The following is a 23,052-nucleotide window of genomic DNA, read 5'->3' on the forward strand; positions in this document are numbered from 1 at the left end:
TCACCTCAGCAGCAGGCCCTCGCCCATAATGTTTTAGAGGGTCACCAGCAGGCCCTCCCCAATAATGTTTTTGAGGGTCACCAGCAGACCCTCACCAATAATGTTTTAGATGGTCACATCAGCAGCAGGCCCTTGCCCCTAATGTTTTAGAAGGTCAGATCAGCAGCAGGCACTTGCCCCTAAAGTTTTAGAGGGTCAGCTCAGCAGCAGACCCACACCCCTAATGTTTTAGATGGGCACATCAGCAGCAGGCCCTCACCCCTAATATTTTAGATGGTCAGATCATTAGGGGCCATCAATCATAATTTTTCAAGGGTGGTTCCTTGTAATTTTTGGCAGCCCTTTCACTTAGTGCATAGGCTTTGAGTGTAGGAGTCCCACTACCTGAACAATTGTACCAGAATGTAAATGAGGCCCTCCTTTATGTGATATACAGGTTGTATCGGAGTGCCTCTTTCTTGTAATTTTTGGCAGCACTTGCACTTTATATACAAGTTAATATACAGGAAAGAATGTTTCCTAACAATTTTTCCTCTAAAATCGATGTTATCTTCGGTTTGGTGGGTATTATTGTTAGTCTGTAAAAGTGACGTACTACTCGGACAACATCCTTCCCAGCAGCGACCTGGGAGTCGAAGATGCATCCAGACATCCTCCCCATGCTGTTCCTGAACCATTTCAGTGGTATTTCCATCCATTTCTGACATTTTCCTGTGAACCAGACATCCTCCTCTCTTCAGAGCAGGGGGTGCCTGGTTTAATGCTCTGGTTCCTCCATTGATTTCCATTGTGCTCGGGTGCTCTGTAGAGCACCTGAGCATCCCGAGGTGTTTTACTCGAGCAAGTAATATTTAAGTATTTTCATTGTCTTAATCCCGGGGAACCCCTTTAAGTAGCAGTATTTGTATTGTAAATGGAAAAGCTTTTGTTTTAGACTCAAATTATTTCTTGGGAATGATTGACAGGCTAGTGGCCCCACGTTGGGCTTTGCTCATATCATTCAATGTGTGCAGTCTGTACACTCCGATCTATGATGTGTCCAACCTCCATACAGTTGATTAAAACCTGAAATAGGGTGATGTCCGTTTTTTTGTTTGTTTCAAGACCACAGCATTGAGGCACTGCAGTTGGACGCATGCATATGATAACATTTCACAAAGTATTGTGTGATTTAGATGCGGTACATAGATGATGTCTTTGCAATATGGATAGATCATGTGACATCATTAGAGAATTCTAGAATGAGATTAAATCCAAAGATGCTACACTAAATGTGTTGTGGTTCAGTCTGAAATGAACTAGTTTTGGTTGATACTTTGCATATTGAGGGTAATAAATTGAGAAGTTGGTCCTGTGACCCCCCTGTGGCCAATCACTGGCCTCTGCAGTTACATGTACTAGAACATGTTATACCAGCAATCCATGCCAGTTGACATCTTCCTGCTTCCCGTGGGCACAGATGCCAGAACACTTACCCATCTTCCTGCGCCATGTGTCCAGTGGTGCAGACCCGCCAGTGTCCTCCTCCTGCTCAGTGGGCTTGGTGCACTCTGCTACTCTGCCCATAAGGTGCGCATGCTTCATTTCACTCTTTAAGGGGCAGAGGGCACACCCTGATCTTCTTCAGCATGTGGCTTTTCACCCCTGGGTATTTAAGGCAACTTTGTCCGTGTGAGGGTGCCTGGGCAATAGGTTCTAGTTATGTAATTTCCTGTAAAGATTCAGACTTCCTCCATTTTAAATTTATGCTCAAAACATACAATTTGGCTCTCAACATTGCCAAACAAATGTGCTTCACTTCTCTCATCTCCTCACTCTCAAATAACCCAAAACGACTCTTTTCATTCCCTTCTAAGCCCTAAAGTTCAAGAACCTGTCACTGACCTCTGCGCTGATGGCATGGCCACTTACTTCAGAGACAAGATTGGCAGTATCCGGCAGGAAATAATCTCCCAGTCCCCAAATAATTTCAATCCTCCTCACTCCAATTCCTCCACATGCTCTCTCTCCTCTTTTGACGCTATAACAAGAAGTCTCCATGCTTCTCTCTTCTTCTCGACCCACGACCTGTAGCAGTGATCCTATTCCATCACACCTCCTCCAGTCCCTCTCCCTGGCTGTCATCACTCACCTAACTTCAATTTTTAACCTCTCTCTCTTTTCTGGTATCTTTCCCTCCTCTTTCAAACACTCTATTATAACCCCACTACTAAAGAAACCATCTCTTGACCCGACCTGTGCTGCTAACTACCGACCTGTTTCTAACCTCCCCTTCATCTCTAAACTCCTTGAACGTCTTGTCTACTCTCGCTAAATAAGCTATCTCTCTGCAAACTCACTTCTTGACCCCTTACAATCTGCCTTTCACCCTCTTCACTCTACAGAAACTGCCCTTATTAAAGTGTCTAACGATCTCCTAACAGCAAAAATAAATGGTGACTATTCGCTCCTGATTATGCTGGATCTCTCTGCAGCGTTTGATACCGTAGACCATAAATTCATCCTCACCATGCTCCACTCAATTGGCCTTAAGGACACTGCTCTCTCTTGGTTCTCTTCCTATCTCTCTGGCCGCTCCTTTAGTGTATCATTCGCTGGCTCTTCTGCTTCTCCTCTTCCACTTGATGTTGTTGTTCCTAAGGGCTCAGTACTAGGTCCTCTACTCTTCTCCGTCTATAGAGCCCCCATCGAACAGAATCAGTAGATTTGGCTTTCGATACCATCTCTATGCTGACGACACCCAAATATACACTCCATCCCTTGACATCACCCCTGCTTTACTCCAAAACACCAGTAATTGTCTGTCAGCTGTCTCTAACATCATGTCCTCTCTGTATCTAAAACCTAACCTCTCAAAAACTGAACTTCTTGTCTTTCCCCCATCTACTAACTCACCTAAACTTGATATTTCAATTTCGGTCTGCAGCACTATCATAACTCCTGTGCAACATGCCCACTGTCTTGGGGCCACATTTGACTCTGATCTTTCCTTTGTTCCCCATATTCAATCACTTACATGCTCTTTGCTTACGGTGGAAACGGCAAAAACCTTTGTTGTTTCCTTGATTCATTCTCGTCTTGACTACTGCAAAGCATTACTAATCGGTCTCCCTCTCACTAAACTCTCCCCCTTTCAGTCTGTTCTAAATGCTGCAGCCAGGCTCATCTATCCATCCAACTGCTACACTGATGCTACTAGTCTGTGCCTTCACTGGTTGCCCATCCACCACAGAATACAGTTCAAACTTCTCACCCTCACCCACATTGCTACACCTCCATACATCTTCTCCATCATCTCCATTTACCACCCTACTCGTGCTCTCCGTTCTATTAGCGACCTAAGATTAATAACCTCCATAATTCGTATCCCTCACTCCCGTCTTCAAGACTTTTCTCGAGCTGCACCTACTCTCTGGAATACTCTGCCCCGGAATACTAGGTCAATTCACAAATTCTTCACCTTCAAACGTGTCTTAAAAACACATCTTTTCAGGCAGGCTTATCAAGCTACCTAAAATGACTTTTCCCAGACGAAACCTTTCCTCCACCAACTCCTCTGGCCTAACCTCGATCCTCTTGTAGTCCCAAACCCGAAGCAGATCGGCCGGCACCACTTCTGTCAGTTCAATAATTGCTCAAATCCTACTTATCACAATCAACCACCTTATGTGTCACCCCCAATTCCTCATAGATTGTAAGCCCTTGCGAGCAGGGCCCTGACTACTAGTGTTTCATTTGCATATTAGCCAGTTACTTTTGTTTTGTACATGAATCCTATTAATTTTTAAAGCGCTGTGGAATATGGTGGCGCTATATAAATACATTTTATTATTATTATTATTTGTCTTGCTTGCTCTCCTGTGTACCGAATTCTGTATGTCCGGATTTGACCCTTTACTAACTGACCTGACCTTTAGTTTATCTCTGTACTGACCCTGAGCTGCCTGACCCTTGGACTGACTTTGGATTGCATGAACTCTACCTGCCCTGACCCCAACTTGTTCCCGACTACAGTTTTGCCTGACTCCTTGGTGCTCTGCACTATTGTCTCTTGAAACCCCCCTGGGTCAGCAGCCTACTAAACAGAAACTATTCTAAGCGGTAGCGGCCTGATGGTTCCCCTGCAGCAGAATCTGGAACCCTGTATAGGTGTTAAAGGATAAAGACTGGAGGAATCAAGTTTGTTCAATAGACACAGTGAATCCAGGGCCGGCCTTAGGGGTGTGCGAGCTGTGAACCGCCCAGGGCGCACAACCCTGCACTCCTGAAGAGGCACCAGATTCATCCAGTGTCCGGGCGCCCTACACTAGTTGAATGTCATAGTGAAGAAGGGAGCTGTCAGCAAGCAAAAAAAAAGACTTCTCGCACAGGGTGTCTTGTAATCTAAGGCCAGCCCTGAGTAAATACATATCTGCTTTGTAACCAAATTTTTAAGATAGAAATTTATAGCACAATAATAGCAAATAGCACTATAGTGTTACAGCAAACTAAATTATTGTTGAGATGTATGATGTATGAGATGTACAAATACGTTTCTAAAAGTAAGAATAATTGTCTTAGGAACGGGACCAATGGTAATGATGCATTGATAAATTGGCAGAATGTTTATATTGTGTGTGTATTTACATTTTGTACATCATATTATGATAAATTATTTATTTATTTGTATTTATTTTATGCACTTATATAGCGCTACTATATTCCGCAGCGCTTTACAGACATTAGCATCAAGCTGCCCCCAATGGGACTCAGAATCTAAGTTTCCTATCAGTATGTCTTTGGAGTGTGGGAGGAAAACAGAGTACCCGGAGAAAACCCACGCAAACTCGGGGAGAATATACAAACTCCATGCAGTATATAAATCATAGATTATATTACATCCCTGTTTCTGAATAAGAGTCACACTATTATTACCTAATGCAGGTCTTATTCACCTTCTATGGAAATGCCCAAAACCATACAAGTACCGGACAGAGGTTGTGCTTCTGCATTGCAAAGTCTTTTTTGTGGATGATGCGGATCCAATCAGCAAGGTTCTCTCAGTTAGATATACAGACTTTATTGTGCTGTTAGGATACTAAGCTTGGCTTATAATTTTGTGCTATTGGTGCTCAGTCCGTTTGACATGATTCTCTGAATGAAGAGACAGGTGAGTAAGAAGCCCAATCTTTTGATTGAATTGAAGAATGGGAAGTTCCTATTGAAATGGCAATCCTGGATGCATCAATTAAACTTGCGAGAAAGATGCATTTTAGGGATCTGATTTTTGTCCGTTTTTTTCTTTTTCTCTCCATCTCACCTTTCTCCACTCATTCAGTGGTGCGTTTTTATGGGTGAAATTATTTTTGTTGTTGATGTATGTTTGTTATGAGTACCATAGTCAACTTTTCACAAAGTATTGTATAATTTAGCTGCGATACATAGATGATATCTTTGCCATATGGATAGATCAAGTGACATCACTGAAGAATTTCTTTAATAAAATTAAATCTGTCACCATGTTTAACCCTATTATACCCGGCATACTGTTTGGTAGGTTTGATCATGGTGACTACTATGAACCCTTATCCATGTAGAGAAATTCTGATTTGTAGTTATATGTGAATGAGGTGCTCAGAGCACTGCTTCACCTCTCTCTGTTACCACTTCCCTTTGGCATTGATTGACAGGGCCAGGCATCTTTACTGCTCTCTACCATTGGCACATGTGCAATGAAGATCCCAGAGCAAGGATAACTGCTCTGAAATCCTCACAGTGCTGGTGCATGAGCAAGATTTCAGGGCCATGCATGAGAGCAGTGAGGATCCATGTCCCTGTCAATTTCATGGAGGAGGAGTGGCAATGGGCTAGAGGAGGAGGTAAAGCAGTGCCCTGATGGGTTAAGCCAGCCTCTTGGTGCTCCAAACACCTCAGTTACATATAACTAAAAATAAGAATGTCTCTACATCAATCATACCCTATGTTTGGGGTATACATGTATTATCAATTACCTATGGTTTGAAAATATTAATTGGCTAATAAAGGTGGGTTGAGCTAATAAAGATGAGCCGAGTAACAGTGATTTTTAGCATTTACTATAGATTGTTGTAGTTGTCAGGGTGCATATCTATACCAAGATGGTGGAGATGTGTTGCGCAATAGCAATCAGACATCTATATGTAAGATACAGCCTAGGGCTCTATAAGAAATGTGCAGCTTGGGTTTAATTCAGGAATTTTACATCACTCGGTAATATATGCTGTACACTTTGACCGCACAAAGAGAATTTGACCTCTTCTTACATACCGGTATTTGCAATCATATTCCTTTTTAGAGAGGTTTTAATTTGTTTTTTTGTCACTATGGCTGACTCTCTGATGATTTTGGATATAAAAATAGGTACTTTTATAGTAAGTTGAAAAAAGACATGTCCATCAAGTTCAACCAAGAAATCTGGAGAGGATGTGGACGAAGGAAAGGGGAGTGGGAACCAAGGGTTTTATATATTTCTATAAGCATTTATTTTATTTAGTTCTAAGAATTCATCTCAGCCTATTGTAAAGCCTTCACCTGTTCTGTTACTACAGTGCCTTGCAAATGTATTCACCCCCTTGACTTTTTTTCGTATTTTGGTGCCTCACAACCTGGAATTAACATGGATTGTTTGAGGATTTGCATCATTTAATTTACAGAACATGCCCACAACTTTGAAGATTTTTTTTTTTTTTTTTGTTTTTTATTGTGAAGCAAACAGCAAGTAGGACAAAATAACAGAAAAAGTCAATGTGCATAACTATTCACCCCTCTAAAGTCAATACTTTGTAGAGCCATCTTTTGCAGCAATCACAGCTCCAAGTCGCTTTGGATAAGTCTCTATGAGCAGTTGCCACATCTTGCCACTGGGATTTTTTTGCCCATTCCTCCTTGCAAAACTGCTCCAGCTCCTCCAAGTTGGATGGTTTGTGCTTGTGAACAGCAATCTTTAAGTCTGACCACAAATGTTCTATTGGATTGAGATCTGGGCTTTGACTAGGCCATTCCAATACATTTACATGTTTCCCCTTAAACCACTCAAGTGTTGCTTTAGCAGTGTGTTTGGGGTCATTGTCCTGCTGGAAGGTGAACCTCCGTCCTAGCCTCAGATCACGCACAGAGTGGTAGAGGTTTTGCTGAAGAATATCCCTGTATTTAGCACCATCCATCTTTCCCTCAACTCTGACCAGTTTCCCAGTCATGGCTGCTGAAAAACATCCCTACAGCATGATGCTGCCCCCACCATGTTTCACTGTGGGGATGGTGTTCTTTGGGTGATGTGAGGTGTTGGGTTTGCGTCAGACATAGCGTTTTCTTTGATGGCCGAATAGTTCAATTTTAGTCTTATAACACCAGTGCACCTTCCTCCAGACATTTTGGGAGTCCCCCACATGCCTTTTCGCAAACTTATAACATAGCTTTTTGTTTTTTACCTAAAAGTAATGGCTTTTTTCTGGCCACTGCCATAAAGCCCAACTTTATGGAGCGTACGGCTTATTGTCGTCCTATGTACAGATACTCCAGTCTCTGCTGTGGAACTCTGCAGTTCCTCCAGGGTTACCTTAGGTCTCTGTGCTGCCTCTCTGATTAATGCCCTCCTTGCCCGGTCTGTGAGTTTTGGTGGGCGGACGTCTCTTGGCAGGTTTGCTGTTATGCCATGTTCTTCCCATTTGGTTATGATAGGAAACACAGAGAAAGAATGCACCAAACAGATGTAACACTGACTATGCTGGCAAGACACAAATGAAGGTATTAAAAGCTGAGACTTTTGCCAATATGTTCCAGTAATGGAGATATCGGAGCCCATCATGCACCACGTCACGGTTCTCAGCATGGCAAGGGGTCCTAACCGCTGCTCTAACTATGGTGTGAACACGGTCTGGGGGTGATATAATTCAGCTCACAGCAAAGCTTCCCACAAACGCCCAGCATGAATGCTGCGCTTGTGCAATGTGAATGAAGCCAGGCTGTGAGCCACACCCACACCAGACCATGTGATGGAGGTTACCAGGTGCAAAGGAGTGTTTGAATGCCAGGTAAAGGCAAACGCACTCAAATCTAACAAGGCAGAAACCAAAAAACAAAAAATTTTTATTTCTAGCGTGATGAAATACAATTGCCGATTAGGTGCACATTATACGGTTAATTGTGCAGAAATTTCTAAAATATTCCCAGTATGGCACAAAAGTTGGTATAAACCATAGGGAAGGGATAATTTTGCAGGAAATGTACTTAGTATAAGGGGGTGATTAGATTGTTCTATCATTATGAATTTGGTCAGCATGCTTTGGGGTATAGTCAACGATCTGCTGGACATTGTTTCATACAATTGAATGTAGACCCTCAACCAACTTTAAGAAAAGTGACTATTATTTAGATTGGGTTTAGATCTGTAATTTATTTATCTATTTCAAACATTCACTTGAGCACAGAGCTCATCACATGTCAAGCAAGTAATGTTCAGAATACAAGTAGTGATCTAATATCTGACATTATCAGCACCGGATTTGAATATATATTCCATGTATCTATTCCATTTGGAAATGGTCTTGGATTCTTTCTTCTTCCTCTTCCCAACGAGGGTTCAAATTTTGATACCTAAAGGCAAACATGACATCAGACATCAGACATTCAGATGTAACTGGGATAGATGTAGTTTAAAGGTGGTTTCCAGGATTTTGATACTGGTCTCCAAAGGTTTGGATAAGTCATCAACATTCAGTCATGGGAGACAACTCCTGGCACCCTCGCCCATTGGGTAAATAAGGGGGCTGTGGTATTGTGCACATCCAACCAACGAATGGCCACGGCCATGGGCATTCCGCTGATCACCAGGGATGCCAGGAGTTAAACCCTCCTCAAATAATTATTGATGACCATCCATGTTGAAGTTCTGGAAAATTATAATAGGCCAAAGATTTTCTATGTTGGTCAGTTCACAATAGCTATATTTTATAATAAATGCAATATCATAATTATGTTACAGTTTTGCAATGCAGTTCCTGTATCATGACATAAGCATTATATAACATGAATTGTCAGTGATCGAAGTCTGAGGCAGTCGCCACATACCTGATTTGATCCTTGTATTTCCTCGAGTTGCGAGTTCTCTTGAACATCTTATGTTGTAGCAAAATAAAAAAACTATTAGATTTGCAAACCTGGACACAATCTTTCAGACGTTTTATTATAGGAAAAGTGAAACATCATCAGACAACAGGACACATAATATTCTACAACCTGCTCCTACAGCACTTCTTCTCCTGTGTATGTCTCTAGTATCTTTCACTTGGTTACATATTATTAGAGCTACCACCAAATCACAGCAGTCGTTCCTTCGTCATAGCTTACCAATATGTCTCTATCAGCGAATGCAATAGCATAATGGTCAGCCTCAAGGGGCAGATAAAGTACATTGCAATATCCCCTGATACCCACCATGCTCCATTCAGGAGATTATCCGCCAGTTAGATTGCTATATGGCGCTTCATCCCTATGACACGCCCGTCACTGTTCAGATAAAGTATGGCAGGGCATTTCCACTGGATCAGCACCAGAAGTGCTCAAGCTGTCCACAGTAAAAATAGCCCAATGCCAGGGTGGGATATAACGCAAGATAGACGATAATGATTAACATGCTCCTACTTATACCATTGCATTATCTATTTGGGGTCGGCAACCATTGGAATCAAGAATATCACCACAGTATAAGTTCAAGTGTCACTGAGCTTTAAAAAAAAACATTTGATATGTCATAGCGATTAAAACATGACATAGCAAAAGTTATTTGAAAGCTTAGTGATGCTTTAAAGCAGGCATGGCCAACTACAACTCCCACCATGCCCTGCTGTAGGCTGATAGCTATAGGCAGTCTGGGCATGCTGTGAGTTGTAGTTTTGCAACAGCTGGAGAGCCTCACGTTGGCCATCCCTGCATTAAAGTCTTTTCCTTATGATATCAACTGATTACAATGCCCCAGGGGCGGATTGGCCATACACCCTTCAGGGAAATTCCCCGGTGGGCCAATGCCCAGGGGGCCACTCAAGCCCACTTGATGGCCGTAGGCCTGGTTGATAATGATCTGATGCTCAATGGCCGCAGGTGCCCTCCTGAACTCAACTGTATTACTGTACTCATGATGATGGTGATACAGTTAAATACTGTGGCGAGGGCAGCAGTATTTTGTGCCGTCCTGTGGTATTTGGTTCTGCTGGGGCAGTATTCTGTGCAGCACTATGGTATTGCAGGCTCCGCCTACTTTGGTTGTCCCCGCCTACATGTTTTGGCCTGTTGTCTGTCAGTTTGAACCCACCTACAACATGGGGCCACTTTTAGGGTTTTTTCAGGTCCACTTTAAGTTCCCAATCCGCCCCTGCAATGCCTCTACAATGTACAACATACAGGTTTCCCTGCAAATTACCTATTACCAACATTTCAAAAATGGATGTCTCCCTCAATAGGTCTATAGGAGAGCAGAGCTTTACATGTAGCACAAATCTTGTTTCTTACCTCTTCACTGCTGTCAGATTCAGACGAGCTGGACAGGTTGCACTCGGCTTTTAAGACTATAGCTCTCCCTTTTGATACTAAAACTTTGCTTTCACAGGGTGTTGCCTTCAACATAAAACAAAGAGACCATTAGAGATCTATGAAATACCCCTCCATACCTCTTACCTTAAAGGGGTGGGTAGGTCATCAATGTCAGTTCTATGGGGGTCCAACACCCAGCATAACTACCAATCAACTGTTTTTCGGCAGCTGTTGACACCAGAAGGCTCCATCCACTATGTAATGGTTGTGCTGGTGTACTGCAGCATGGCTTCCATTCAAGTAGGGGGACAGTCAGATGAAGTTCTTCAACAACTCTGCTGTGTGCGAATTTACCCTTGAAGGAGTCCCACGATGAATATTTATCAGCTATCCACTGGATAGGTGATAAATGTCAACTACTGTAACCCCCAGCAATCTCGAAAACAGAGGGCCCCCAAGTATCTGAGCAGTAGTGTCAGTCCAACTCTGCAATCTCTCCTAGCACGCTGTCAGTCCTATAGACAGAGGTGCAGCCACGTACCCTTTCTGCTGCCAGAGGTGAAAATACTGCAGAAACAGTCCACCTGAAAATACTAGTACTACAACAGATAGTGTCCCTTCAATAATTATTGGCACCCATTGCCCTAAAAAATAACTGCACCCAGCAAATAGTGTCCCTGAAGCAAATACTGTCCCTCAAAAATATTTCTGCTAAGCTGATGCTGTTCCAGGGTTCCACCACCAGTAATAGTGCTCCTAAAAGTCCCACCAATAGTAATAATTCTCTGCCAGAGTGCACGTAGTAATAATAGTGCCCTACAGTGCCCCCAACAATAATAATGTCCTCACTGTGCTCATAATAATAATCATGTTGTCCATAATGCCCCCCAGTAGTAATAATTTTCTTTATAATGTGTGACAATAGAAAAATGCCCCTAATGTGTGCCAGTTTAAAAAATGCCCCCTTATAATGTGAGCCAGTACAAAAATGCCCTTTAAAATGTGAGCCAGTACAAAAATGTCCCCTTATAATGTGCACCAGTACAAAACATTGCCCCTTATAATGTGTGCCAGTACAAAAATGCCCCCTTATAATGTGATCCAATGCCAAAAATCCTCCCTTATAATGTTTGCCAGTGCAAAAAATGCCCCCTTAAAATTTGTGCCAGTACAAAAAATACCTCCTCAAAGTGGCCCCAGTAGAGCCAATGTCCCCATAGTTCCCCCATAATGTGAGCCAATAAAAAAATCGCATGATCGTTGCCGGCGGGCTGTAGATCCACTGGTTTACCTTGCGATCCTGTGTGTGCGCGTTCACAGGAAATCTCGCCTCTCGCGAGATGACGAGCCGGCGAGCGAGATGACAATCCTGCGTGCGGCGGTCCTGGGATGGTTAAAAGATGTCTTTGGCCATCAGGTGGACCCTTGATCTTTGGGGCCCCAAGCATTTGCTTGGTTTGCGTGTTGTTAAAGTCATCCCCTGTTGCGTCTCAAAAGAAAAGCCTATTGAGATTTTACCTCTCTGCAGCCAGATCCGGTAATACTTCGGCACTGGCTTACGACACATGACCCTACCATGTTGGAATGGTACCAGGAAATGGTGCATATTGCTCGGATGGGAGAGGTCTCATCGTTGGCTCATGATGAGTCCTCCAAATTCCTCAAGATTTGGTCAAATTGGATAGATTTCTCAAAATCCCCTGACTTTCAGTCCTTAATTGTTGCTTGAATATGTAGTGGCTCGTCCATCATTTGCAGAGTTTAGCTTCACCTAGGGGAGAGTCCCTGTTGAGAACCACATCCCACAACCGCCCCCCTCGTCCATGTGTTTTTTTTCCTTCTCTCTCTGCTTTCGTGTCCTTCTTCCTCTGCTTCGCTCTTTCCTTTCTTCAACCTATTTTGTTCTGTATATGTTTAGTCATATTTGTTGATGAATACAAGCAGTCGATTCATTCATAATATATGTCTTGTGTAATCTGCATCTGCATTTAAGTGCTTAACTACTTAATACCTCTTATGAGGATTTATTTATTTTTGTATGTTGATATAATGTTAAAATGTTCAATAAAAAAAGTTTAAACATAATGTGAGCCAGTACACAAATGCCACTTATAATGTGAGCCAATATTTTAAGCAACAATATCCTTTTTATACAACTCGCTTAATTTGTACTTACCGTGTATGGCCCTTCTTGGAATTCACATTCTGAGGGATCGGTAGCTGTATTCTTGTTGCATGTGGTTTCTCTTATTGTGAATCGTAGTGATATTTCAAATAAATCAGATTGCCTTCTATCTCTATCCTACAGCAGAAACAAATAGGGGTGAACTGCTTTTAGGCATCTGTATATTAGTTATCTTGGTGCGGCAGACAACAGAATCCTGGCTATACACAGGAGACATCTGTCCCGCTCCACAGGCACACTCAGCTCAGCTGCATGTTTATTTCAATAAGGAGAGAGGAATAAGCGGCTACCAGACCGTGAAACCACTAAGGATCTTTTTTTACACGTACAGATAATCTGCCCATTACTGAGCGATGAACAGCATGTTGATTTACACGCAACAATCATTGTACTGCGTATTATTATTATATTATCATCAGCATATCCCCTGTTTACACCAGGAAATGTGCTGCCGGTGCCGGCAAACAAAAAATGTTATGCCCACATAAACTTATATGAGCCCCAACAAACAAGCGTTTGTCTTTTATTGGCTGGGAGAGTAAACATTTATATAAACATTTGTGCCCGATTATTGGCTTGTATAAAAAGGAATTGAAGGGGTTATCCCCCAAAAATATTCTACATTTTGCAAAGAAGACCTGGATCTGTATACTTTTTTTCTTGCATACAATTGAAAAATCAGTATAGCCACAGGGAAAAAATGTATTGGGATAGCGCCACCTGCTGTCTGTTCTTTTTCTTATTTCTGTGCCTACCTTGCTAAGTTGGTTGCACATGCTCAGTTCCATTCTTCAGCTGCCTCAAGTGCTATATACTGTGACAGTTACATGGAGAGAACAGCGGCAGCAGAAAGGACATGCCCCTTGAGAAAAGACGTGCCCACTGAGCTGCCAGCTTGAAATAAATCTAGTAGAACAATTGTAGCAAGGAATTGGGGGAAGGGGAGGAATCCTATGGATCCCTTTGATAGCTCTAGCTTTGTTAGAAAGTCTTGTACTATATGATGATGGATTTAGATTTTTTACATTAATTATTGAACAGTGCAGTTTCTAGGTAAAATTTCTCTCAGGGCGAGAGTCAAAAAAACTCCCCCCCCCCCCCTCCCCTCACAACTGCTCGATGAAATAAGTGTCTCCCTATTGTAAAAAATGTGGAACCACATTGCACGGACGGTCACAGTGACGCACCCAGTGACCCACTGTCCCATAGACTCAGGCTCTCACTCACAGCAGGCTTCTTTCTCAGTACTGCTCCGGGCGGGCGGTAACAGACAGGCAGTGCGGGCGGCGGTGCTCACCTCACTCACTGTACGTCACGCAGTGCGTGAGGTACAGTGAGTGAGCGCCGCCGCCCGCACTGCCTGCCTGTGGGGGGACATTATTTTTAATAAGAATCACTATGGACATTATTTAGAATGGAGGCTGCTGTGGATGTCATTATAACTGTATAATGTCTGATAGGCCTAGTCCTGAGTTATATTACCCTGCCCTGTATAATAATGTACCCTGATACCCCTTAGTTATATTACTCCAGCGGGGTAATATAACTAAGGGGTATCAGGGATGGGTACATTATTATACAGGGCATGGGCAGGGTAATATAACTCAGCTCAGGACTAGGCCTATCAGACATTATACAGTTATAATGAGTAATGACACCAACAGCAGCCTCCATTCTAAATAATGTCCATAGTGATCCTTATTAAACTTAATGTCCCCCACAGTGACAGTGGCCCCCATTTTCATGTCTCCCACAGTGGCCCCCCCATTGATATTAATTCCCCCCATTGTAATTAATGCCCCCCCCCCCCCATTGTAATAACCCCCATCCCCCCATTGTAATTAATGCCCCCCCAGACCATCACTCACCTCACAGCAGGCATCAGCACTGCTCAGGGGCTCAGGGCGGGCGGTAACAGGCAGGCAGTGCGGCGCTCACTCGCTCACTGTATGTCACGCGCCTGCGCCGCCTAGTGGGAGGATCAGGCGCGTGACGTCAGTAAGTCTGACCAGGGCCGGTGCAAGGATTTTTGCCGCCCTAGGCAAGATAAAAATTGGCACCCCCGCCCCCCCCCCCCTTATCAGATCCGGAATTGCGGACCCGGATCCGCAATTCCGATCCTTAAAAAAAATAGTACATGTCCTATTCTTGTCCCCAATAACAGACAAGAATAGGCATATTCTCTTAGTGCCGGCAATGTGCGGTCCGCAAAATGTAGTATTAATAACTAAACAATTAAATAATACACATATTGCATTGTCTACTTACCACCAGGACAATTAGATGATCTGGTCTCTGGCTGCAGTCTGGCTCTGCGGACTCCCTTGTCACTCTCTTCTCCCCCCCTCCCTTGTCACTCTCTTCTCCCCCCCTTGTCACTCTCATTCTACTCCCCCCACCCCCCTTGTCACTCTCAGTCTACTACTCCCCCCCCTTGTCACTCTCAGTCTACTCCCCCCACCCCCCTTGTCACTCTCATTCTACTACTCCCCCCCCTGTCACTCTCAGTCTACTACTCCCCCCCCCTTGTCACTCTCAGTCTACTACTCCCCCCCCCTTGTCACTCTGTCTCATTCTACTCCTCCCCCTTGTCAATGTCACCTCTAATGTAGCGTGGCCGAGCTCTGTTCCCTCCGCGGTACAGGAGCTTTTGTTTCCTGTACCCGGCTGACAGGAAGTGCTCAGTTAGTGTGCACTTCCTTTCAGTCCGGCCGGGTACAGGAAACAAATGCTCCTGTACCGCGGACCGAACAGAGCTCGGCCACGCTACATTAACAACTCAGTCTGCAGCGCAGGCAGGCTGCGCAGCACTGAGCCGGCCGCTCAGGAGGCTCAGCATGAGGGGCGCCGCCGGCCGGCCGGCCGCCCGATCCTTTACTTTCATAACCCAATTTTTTTTTTTTTTTACCTCAACAGGCGCCCCCTGCTTCTGACAGCGCCCCGGGCGGTCGCCCGTCCCGCCCGCCCCTAGAAACGGCCCTGTTATTGAATAACCCCATTAAGATATTACATTACTTTCTCCCACAGTCCTGAAAATGAAGGGACCCGTGGCATTGCTGTAGCACTGTTTTAGCATTGCATCACCTTCAATGACTCCTGCTATGTAGAGAACTGCAGTATGGCTTCAATTTTTATGATTTGCCATTGTTTTATGAGATGGAGAAACCTATTTAATTTGTGCAAAAAATCAGCAACTGTGTGACTATTTTATTACTATACGGTTCCTGCATTACATCCTGTATTATAACCCACAGCTGCATTCACAATTCTGTAGACTCCAGAGATGAAACCTCTCAAAATTATCTGAAACCTAAAGAGTGTCATCACTACACCAAGTATAGCATTACAAGAGACCTCAATTAACCTGTGAGGGTATGTTCACATGGATTAAAAAAATAAATGATGTGAAATATGCTTCAGGATTCCTCGCGGCTTTTTGGGTTCTTATTGTGACACAGTTTTTGATCCTGCCCATTAGGGCTTGTTCACACGACCGTGCCCTGTTTTGCGGTTGTCATATGACCCCCCCCCCCCCCGTATCGCTGATCGCAGCAAACCGCAGGTCAATTCAGTCAATACGGACCGCTGTATGGAAAAGGTTAACAGTCAGGGAGCTCCCTCCCTCTCCCATCGAGGGGCTGCTGTGCCTTTGCAGCACCCAGACCGGATGGGGTGACAGAGGGAGGGAGCCCCCCTCCTTACCCTTCCCCATCTGCTCAGTTGTGGCAGACGGGGAAGGTTCCCATGGCAACAGGACGCCTTCTCAGGCATCCTGCTGTCCATGGTGCTGAACAGATCTGTGCTAAAGGCATAGATCTGTTCAGACAAAGTGTAAGTAAAATACAGTACAATACTCTATATAGAGTACTGTACTGTATTATACAGACATCAGACCTACTGGATCTTCAAGAACCAAGTGGGTCTGGGTCCAATTTTTTTTTAAAAAGTGAAAAAAGTAAAGATAAAAAAACACATTTATCACTGAATAAAAATAATAATAAAAAAAAATACACTACACATATTAGGTATCGCCGCGTCCGTAACGACCTGATCTATAAAACGGTCATGTTACTTTCCCCATACGGTGATTGCCATAAAAATAAAAAAATAAAAACTATGAGGAAATTGAAATTTTGCCCACCTTACTTCCCAAAAAAGGTAATAAAAGTGATCAAAAAAGTCGCATGTACGCCAAAATAGTACCAATCAAACCGTCATCTCATCCCGCAAAAATCATACCCTACCCAAGATAATCGCCCAAAAACTGAAAAAAATATGGCTCTTAGACTATGGAAACACTAAAACATGATTTTTTTTTGTTTCAAAAATGAAATCATTGTGTAAAACTTACCTAATATGTATACTTTTTTTTATTTATGTATCGCCGCGTCCGTATCGACCAGCTCTATAAAAATATCACATGACCTAACCCCTCAGGTGAACACCGTAAAAAAATAAAAATAAAAACGGTGTGAAAAAAGCAATTTTTTGTCATCTTACATCACAAAAAGTGTAATAGCAAGCGATCAAAAAGTCATATGCACTCCAAAATAGTGCCAATCAAACCACAAAAAATGAGACCCTACCTAAGATAATCGTCCAAAAACTGAAAAAACTATGGCTCTCAGACTATGCAGACACTAAAACATGATTGTTTTTTGTTTCAAAAATGAAATCATTGTGTAAAACTTACATAAATAAAAAATTGTATACATATTAGGTATCGCCGCGTCCGTGACAACCTGCTCTATATAAATACCACATGATCTAACCTGTCAGATAAATGTTGTAAATAACAAATAAAAAACGGTGCCAAAAAAGCTATTTCTTGTTACCTTGCCTCACAAAAAGTGTAATATAGAGCAACCAAAAATCATATGTACCCTAAACTAGTACCAACAAAACTTCCACCCTATCCTGTAGTTTCTAAAATTGGGTCACTTTTTTGGAGTTTCTACTCTAGGGGTGCATCAGGGGGGCTTCAAATGGGACATGGTGTTAAAAAACTGTCTAGCAAAATCTGCCTTTCAAAAACCATATGGCATTCCTTTCCTTCTGCGCCCTGCGGTGTGCCCGTACAGCAGTTTACGACCACATATGGGGTGTTTCTGTAAACTACAGAATCAGGGCCATAAATAATGAGTTTTGTTTGGCTGTTAACCAAAAAAGTGAAATTTTTAAATTGTATCTCTATTTTCCATTAAATCTTGTGCAACACCTAAAGGGTTAAAAAAGTTTGTAAAATCAGTTTTGAATACCTTGAGGGTGTAGTTTCTTAGATGGGGTCACTTTTATGGAGTTTCTACTCTAGGGGTGCATCAGGGGGGCTTCAAATGGGATATGGTGTAAAAAAAAAAAAAACAGTCCAGCAAAATCTGCCCTCCAAAAACCATACAGCGCACCTTTCCCTCTACGCCCTACTGTGTGCCCATACAGTAGTTTACAGCCACATATAGGGTGTTTCTGCAAACTACAGAATCGGGGCAGTAAATATAGCATTTTGTTTGGCTGTTAACCCTTGCTTTGTTACTGGAAAAAATGTATTAAAATGGAAAATTTGCCCAAAAATCTAAATTCTGAAATGTTATCACCATTTGCCATTAACTCTTGGCATTAACCTAAGTCATTAACCTAAAGTGTTAACGACGTTTGTAAAATCAGTTTTAAATACCTTGAGGGGTGTATTTTCTAGAATGGGGTCATTTTTGGGTGGTTTCTATTGTGTTAGCCTCACAAAGTGACTTCAGACCTGAACTGGTCTCTAAAAATTGGGTTTTTGAAAATTTCTGAAAAATGTCAAGATTTTCTTCTAAACTTCTAACTCCTTGTAACATCCCCAAAAAATGAAATATCATTCCCAAATTGATCCAAACATAAAGTAGACATATGGGGAATGTAAAGCAATAACTATTTTTGTAGGTATTACTATTTATTATAGAAGTAGAGACTTTGAAACTTAAAAATTTGCATTTTTTTTTAACAAATTGTAAATTTGTTATTTTTTTATAAATAAAAATTATTTTTTTTAACTTCATTTTACCAGTGTCATGAAGTACAATATGTGACGAAAAAATAATCTCAGAATGACCTGGATAAGTCAAAGCGTTTTAAAGTTATCAGCACTTAAAGTGACACTGGTCAGATTTGCAAAAAATGGCCAAGTCCTTAAGGTGAAATAAGACTGAGTCCTTAAGGGGTTAGAGGGGGAAATTTGGATGTGGATATGACATGGAATCTGCACCAAGAATAAAGATGTCACTTCTTTTTTTTCCACTCTTTTTTTAAAACTGCGAGTAGAAAAAACTAGCGCCGTGTAAATTAACAAGCCATTTTCCCATTGAATCCTTTGGAGATGATGTGAAAGCATTTTCAGCACGGTTTTTGGGTGCCGAATCTGGACAAAAAATCCTCTTAAAAAAACTCCATGTGAACATGTCCTTAGGGTACGGCCACAGGTTTCTGGATGGAGTTTTGGAAGCCAAAAATCTGGAGTGAATCATGTAAGGACAGAAAGTACTATGGAAAGAGACTACTCTTTTTTTCTTTTTCTTTTTTATCAGCTCCTGGTTTTGGCTTCTAAAACTGCATCCAGAAACCTGAAAGTGACTGTACCCTCAGGGATCTATTTGCTGACAAGCTTGCTGACTGTTTAAAAAAACAAAAACAAAAAACATTGAATTAACTGTTTTAACTCAGGGCCAGTATAAGTTTATGGAACCTGTTTATTTCTCTAGATGTATCTGCTTTAGAAAGGGTCCATTCACACGTCTATAGAATGGGTCTGCATCCGTTCTGCAATTCTACGGAACGGGTGCGGACCCATTCATTCTTAATGGGGACAGAAAGGATGCGGACAGCACACATTGTACGTCCGGTCCGCGGCTCCCACAATAGCGGACGAGAATAGGCATTTCTAAAGGGGTGCCGTTCTAGTGTATTGCGGATACGCAATACACTACGGACGTGTGAATTGACCCTAATACTGGTATTTTACAACTAGGTTTGACAGTGTCAGATATGCCCAGTTGACAAGGTGAATTACAGAGGACATCATTGTATAATGCTGTCTGAATATGGACAGATGGAAAAAAAGATTAATTTTACCTGGAACAATGGTTTTATTGTTATTTCTCCTGTCCTTGACAACTTTAGTAGGTTTCTTCCCCAAGATTGGCTGTTCAACTGATCTATAGAAGCATCTAATGCACTGGTGATTACATCTTGTTTGCTTCTAACATTATAGGTAGGTAGGCCTGGAAGAGTTAAAAGAACAATCCCCTTAATTACTGTGTATTTGGAAAAAATGTTTGTGTTTGTAAACAGAACTCTGTCTCCTAGCTACATAGTATCTATATGGTATCAACATGCACAGTTGTTTTCTTCCACAACATAGGCCAAACAAATGTCAGCTTAAAGAGGAGCTTTCATGAGTCCAGACTTTATAAAATAAGTAGCACATTAGGTAGAGCATAAATTAGGGATCCTATAGTACTTACTATTATTCGCCCGCTGTGCCCTCCGGTATTTTCCCCGCTCAGTATGCTAATTACTAACATTGGAACAGGGAGGAGAAGACGCCAGGGTTTCTCAACCAAAAAACTTCCCTGGCTGTGACGCTCTGCGCTGCGATTAGACAGCGCTACAGCCAGGGAGAAGGAGACGCCCCCAAAGACTCAGTCTCCTCCTCATTGTTCTGATACTTCTCATTGTAATACAAGGCACCAAAATAAACAGGGGGCCACAGTGGACGAACGGGGGATTTTTTGAAAAAAAAACTGAAAAAAAACAGCCATGGCATCTGTGGGGGCCGCGCTATAAGGTAACACCCTAATTAGACTTTTGCAAAACTGATGAAAGGTCCTCTTTAGCATCCAATACACTTCAAATGTTTGGTTGGTCCCAAGTTGCCACCTTTAAACTATATTCTGAGAGATACAAGAGAAAGATGCAGAGTCACCATTAGAGCAATACTACAGTCATGGCCTGGAGCAACAGGGGCCCCTAGTCCCAGCCACTTTAAGTCTCTGACACCCTGAGCCTCATTAGTGTACACTTCAGTGCAATGAATTTAATTGAAGCTTGTGTTCCATTTACAGCATGCAGACATTTATTAAAGAAATAATTTGACAGATCTCTGTTGGGAATTGAACCCCAGGTCTGCCACATGGCAGGCAGCAAGTTTACAACTACACTATAGAACCTCACTAGGACTTTCTGTGCCTAAAAAAAAAGCTACTAATCAAATTACTAGAAAACTACTAAACAGTATTACTATTAATACTATTATACTATTAATACTTAAAGGGGTTTTGCCACTTCAGCAAATAGCATTTATTATGCAGAGAAAGTTTCCATGGTTATGACCACCCTGCAGTCCAGCAGCAGTGGCCGTGCTTGTACACTAATGTATTGTCATTATCCATATTGTCTCCTTTGCTGGCTTGGTTCATTTTTCCACCACATTATACACTGCTCATTTCCATTGTTACAACCTCCCTGCAATCCAGCAGTGGTGGTCGTGCTTGTACACTATAAGAAGAAAAAGCCAGCCTCTCTGTTGGCCGGGACCGTGGGATCTCACATAGGCTAGTGCTTTTTTCTATAGTGTACAAGCAGAGTGGTCGTAACCATGGAAACTTTGTCTGCATAATAAATGCTATTTGCTGAAGTGGCAAAACCCCTTTAAATATATTTAGTATAGTTTTAGACACTTTTACTTTCCACCGGCTTTTCTTTTAGGGTTAAAGAAAAGTTGGAAGTTAAAAGTAAAACTTTTCTACCATAACCTTTGATAAAACAGTTATTTTACTGAACCGCAGACCCGCTGCAAGGAAGGCAGTAAATTTACCACTATACTGTGGAACCACCTTGTAATAAGGATAGGGTTTTCTGTGCCTAGAAATCTAGTAAACAGTATTACTGGTTTCTTCACAGGCATAATATTAAACAATAAGTACTATTTAATAGCTTTTCAAGTGCAGAAATCTCATTTTTATAACAGTGAAGTTCTCTAGTGTAGTGGAAAACTTGATGCCTGCCATTTGGAAGGTCTAGTGGTCAATTCCTAATAGAGAACTGTGGAATCATTTCTTTGGTAAAGGTTATAGGAAAAAATAGAACTTTGGGTTATGACAGAAAAATGGAACTTTTACTTTCCAGATTTTTTTTTTACCGTAAAAGAAAGCTGGAAAGTAAAAATAACATTTTTCATCAAAGTTAGGCCTTATGCACACGAACGTATTTTCTTTCCGTGTTCCGTTCTGTTTTTTTTTTGCGGACCGTATGCGGAACCATTCACTTCAATGGGTCAACAAAAAAACTGAACTTACTTCATGTGCGTTCCTTTTCCGTATGTCCGTATTTCCGTTCCGCCAAAAAATAGAACATGTCCCATTATTGTCCGCATCACGGACAACGATAGTACTGTTCTGTTAGGGGCCAGGTGTTCCATCGCGGACCTCAAAATACATACGGTCGTGTGCATGAGCCCTTAATGTCACTAAAAAGAATAACTGAGTCAAAACCATTACAATAAATGCCATCCCTGTAATTATAATAATCTATACAACATAATGAACACGTTATTTATGGTGGTCAGTAGGTTTTTTCCCTTTATTTAACCCATAATAAAAGTAGAAATTAAAATCTTACTTAAGCGTATTGAAAACTGGCCGGACACACAGACAAAAAAGTTATGACTGTTATGGCTATGAATATATCAGAAGGGCAGGTGGGGGGCCCACACAATTTGCCTGTGGCCCTGGAATTCCTGATAGCAGCCCTGTACCTTAGAGAAAAATAAAATGTTTATTTTGACCATTGATAAATTATGAGTTTAGTGAATGTAATTACCAGCAGAACTGGCCCGAGAAAAATCGCTAAAGGCAGTTGGCTTACATGTAGTTAATCTTGAGTTCAGCAGAGACAATGATATATTTTTGGATCAGAAAGGGAACAAACATATACTCTCACTGTAAAGCAGAAATAATATTCTTCAAACAGTTCTAGTTCTTTACCAATTTACCTGAGCAACAGGAGAAAATTGCCAGCAGAAGTATGTTGAGAAGCATCATTTCCATCTTTGCAGGACGAGACGAGTGAGATTGTTGAAGTATACAGATGCCTATGTCTATACTGCAGGTAAATTATTAACATATTTGGGAGTTTGGGGCCTTTGACCTTATGATTTCTGTGAAGTGTAGAATTTAACCAGACATTGCATAAGTTTGCTGTTATCTTTTAATAATACAGGCATAGTGACTGTGGAAAAATATATAGTACGCTAATATATATAATATAATAATATAAAAATATATATATTCTTT

The 23,052-nt window shown here is 41.9% G+C and overlaps 1 protein-coding gene across 1 annotated transcript; it reads right to left on the reverse strand.

Moving 5' to 3' along the window:
- Nucleotides 1-8,390: 8,390 nt before the first annotated feature.
- Nucleotides 8,391-22,843, reverse strand: SPP2 (secreted phosphoprotein 2). The gene is made up of 6 exons (XM_044304814.1): nt 22,752-22,843; nt 19,832-19,980; nt 12,719-12,844; nt 10,522-10,626; nt 9,085-9,131; nt 8,391-8,610 (listed from the first exon to the last, which is right to left on the reverse strand). The coding sequence occupies exons 1-6, from the start codon at nt 22,804-22,806 to the stop codon at nt 8,541-8,543; spliced, it is 552 nt and encodes a 183-aa protein (XP_044160749.1). The 5' UTR covers nt 22,807-22,843; the 3' UTR covers nt 8,391-8,540.
- Between the last annotated feature and the right edge of the window lie 209 nt (nt 22,844-23,052).

Source organism: Bufo gargarizans, chromosome 8, assembly GCF_014858855.1.
Source record: "Bufo gargarizans isolate SCDJY-AF-19 chromosome 8, ASM1485885v1, whole genome shotgun sequence".
In the NCBI taxonomy this organism is placed as follows: Eukaryota; Metazoa; Chordata; class Amphibia; order Anura; family Bufonidae; genus Bufo; species Bufo gargarizans.

Excerpts from the sequence above, each read along its gene's own strand:
- SPP2 (XM_044304814.1), bottom strand. The coding sequence starts at position 22,806 with ATGGAAATGATGCTTCTCAACATACTTCTGCTGGCAATTTTCTCCTGT. Across the intron at positions 12,845-19,831 it reads CAATAAAACCATTGTTCCAG|GATAGAGATAGAAGGCAATC; the intron begins GTAAAATTAATC and ends TTTCTGCTGTAG. Across the intron at positions 9,132-10,521 it reads AATCTGACAGCAGTGAAGAG|ATGTTCAAGAGAACTCGCAA; the intron begins GTAAGAAACAAG and ends CTACAACATAAG.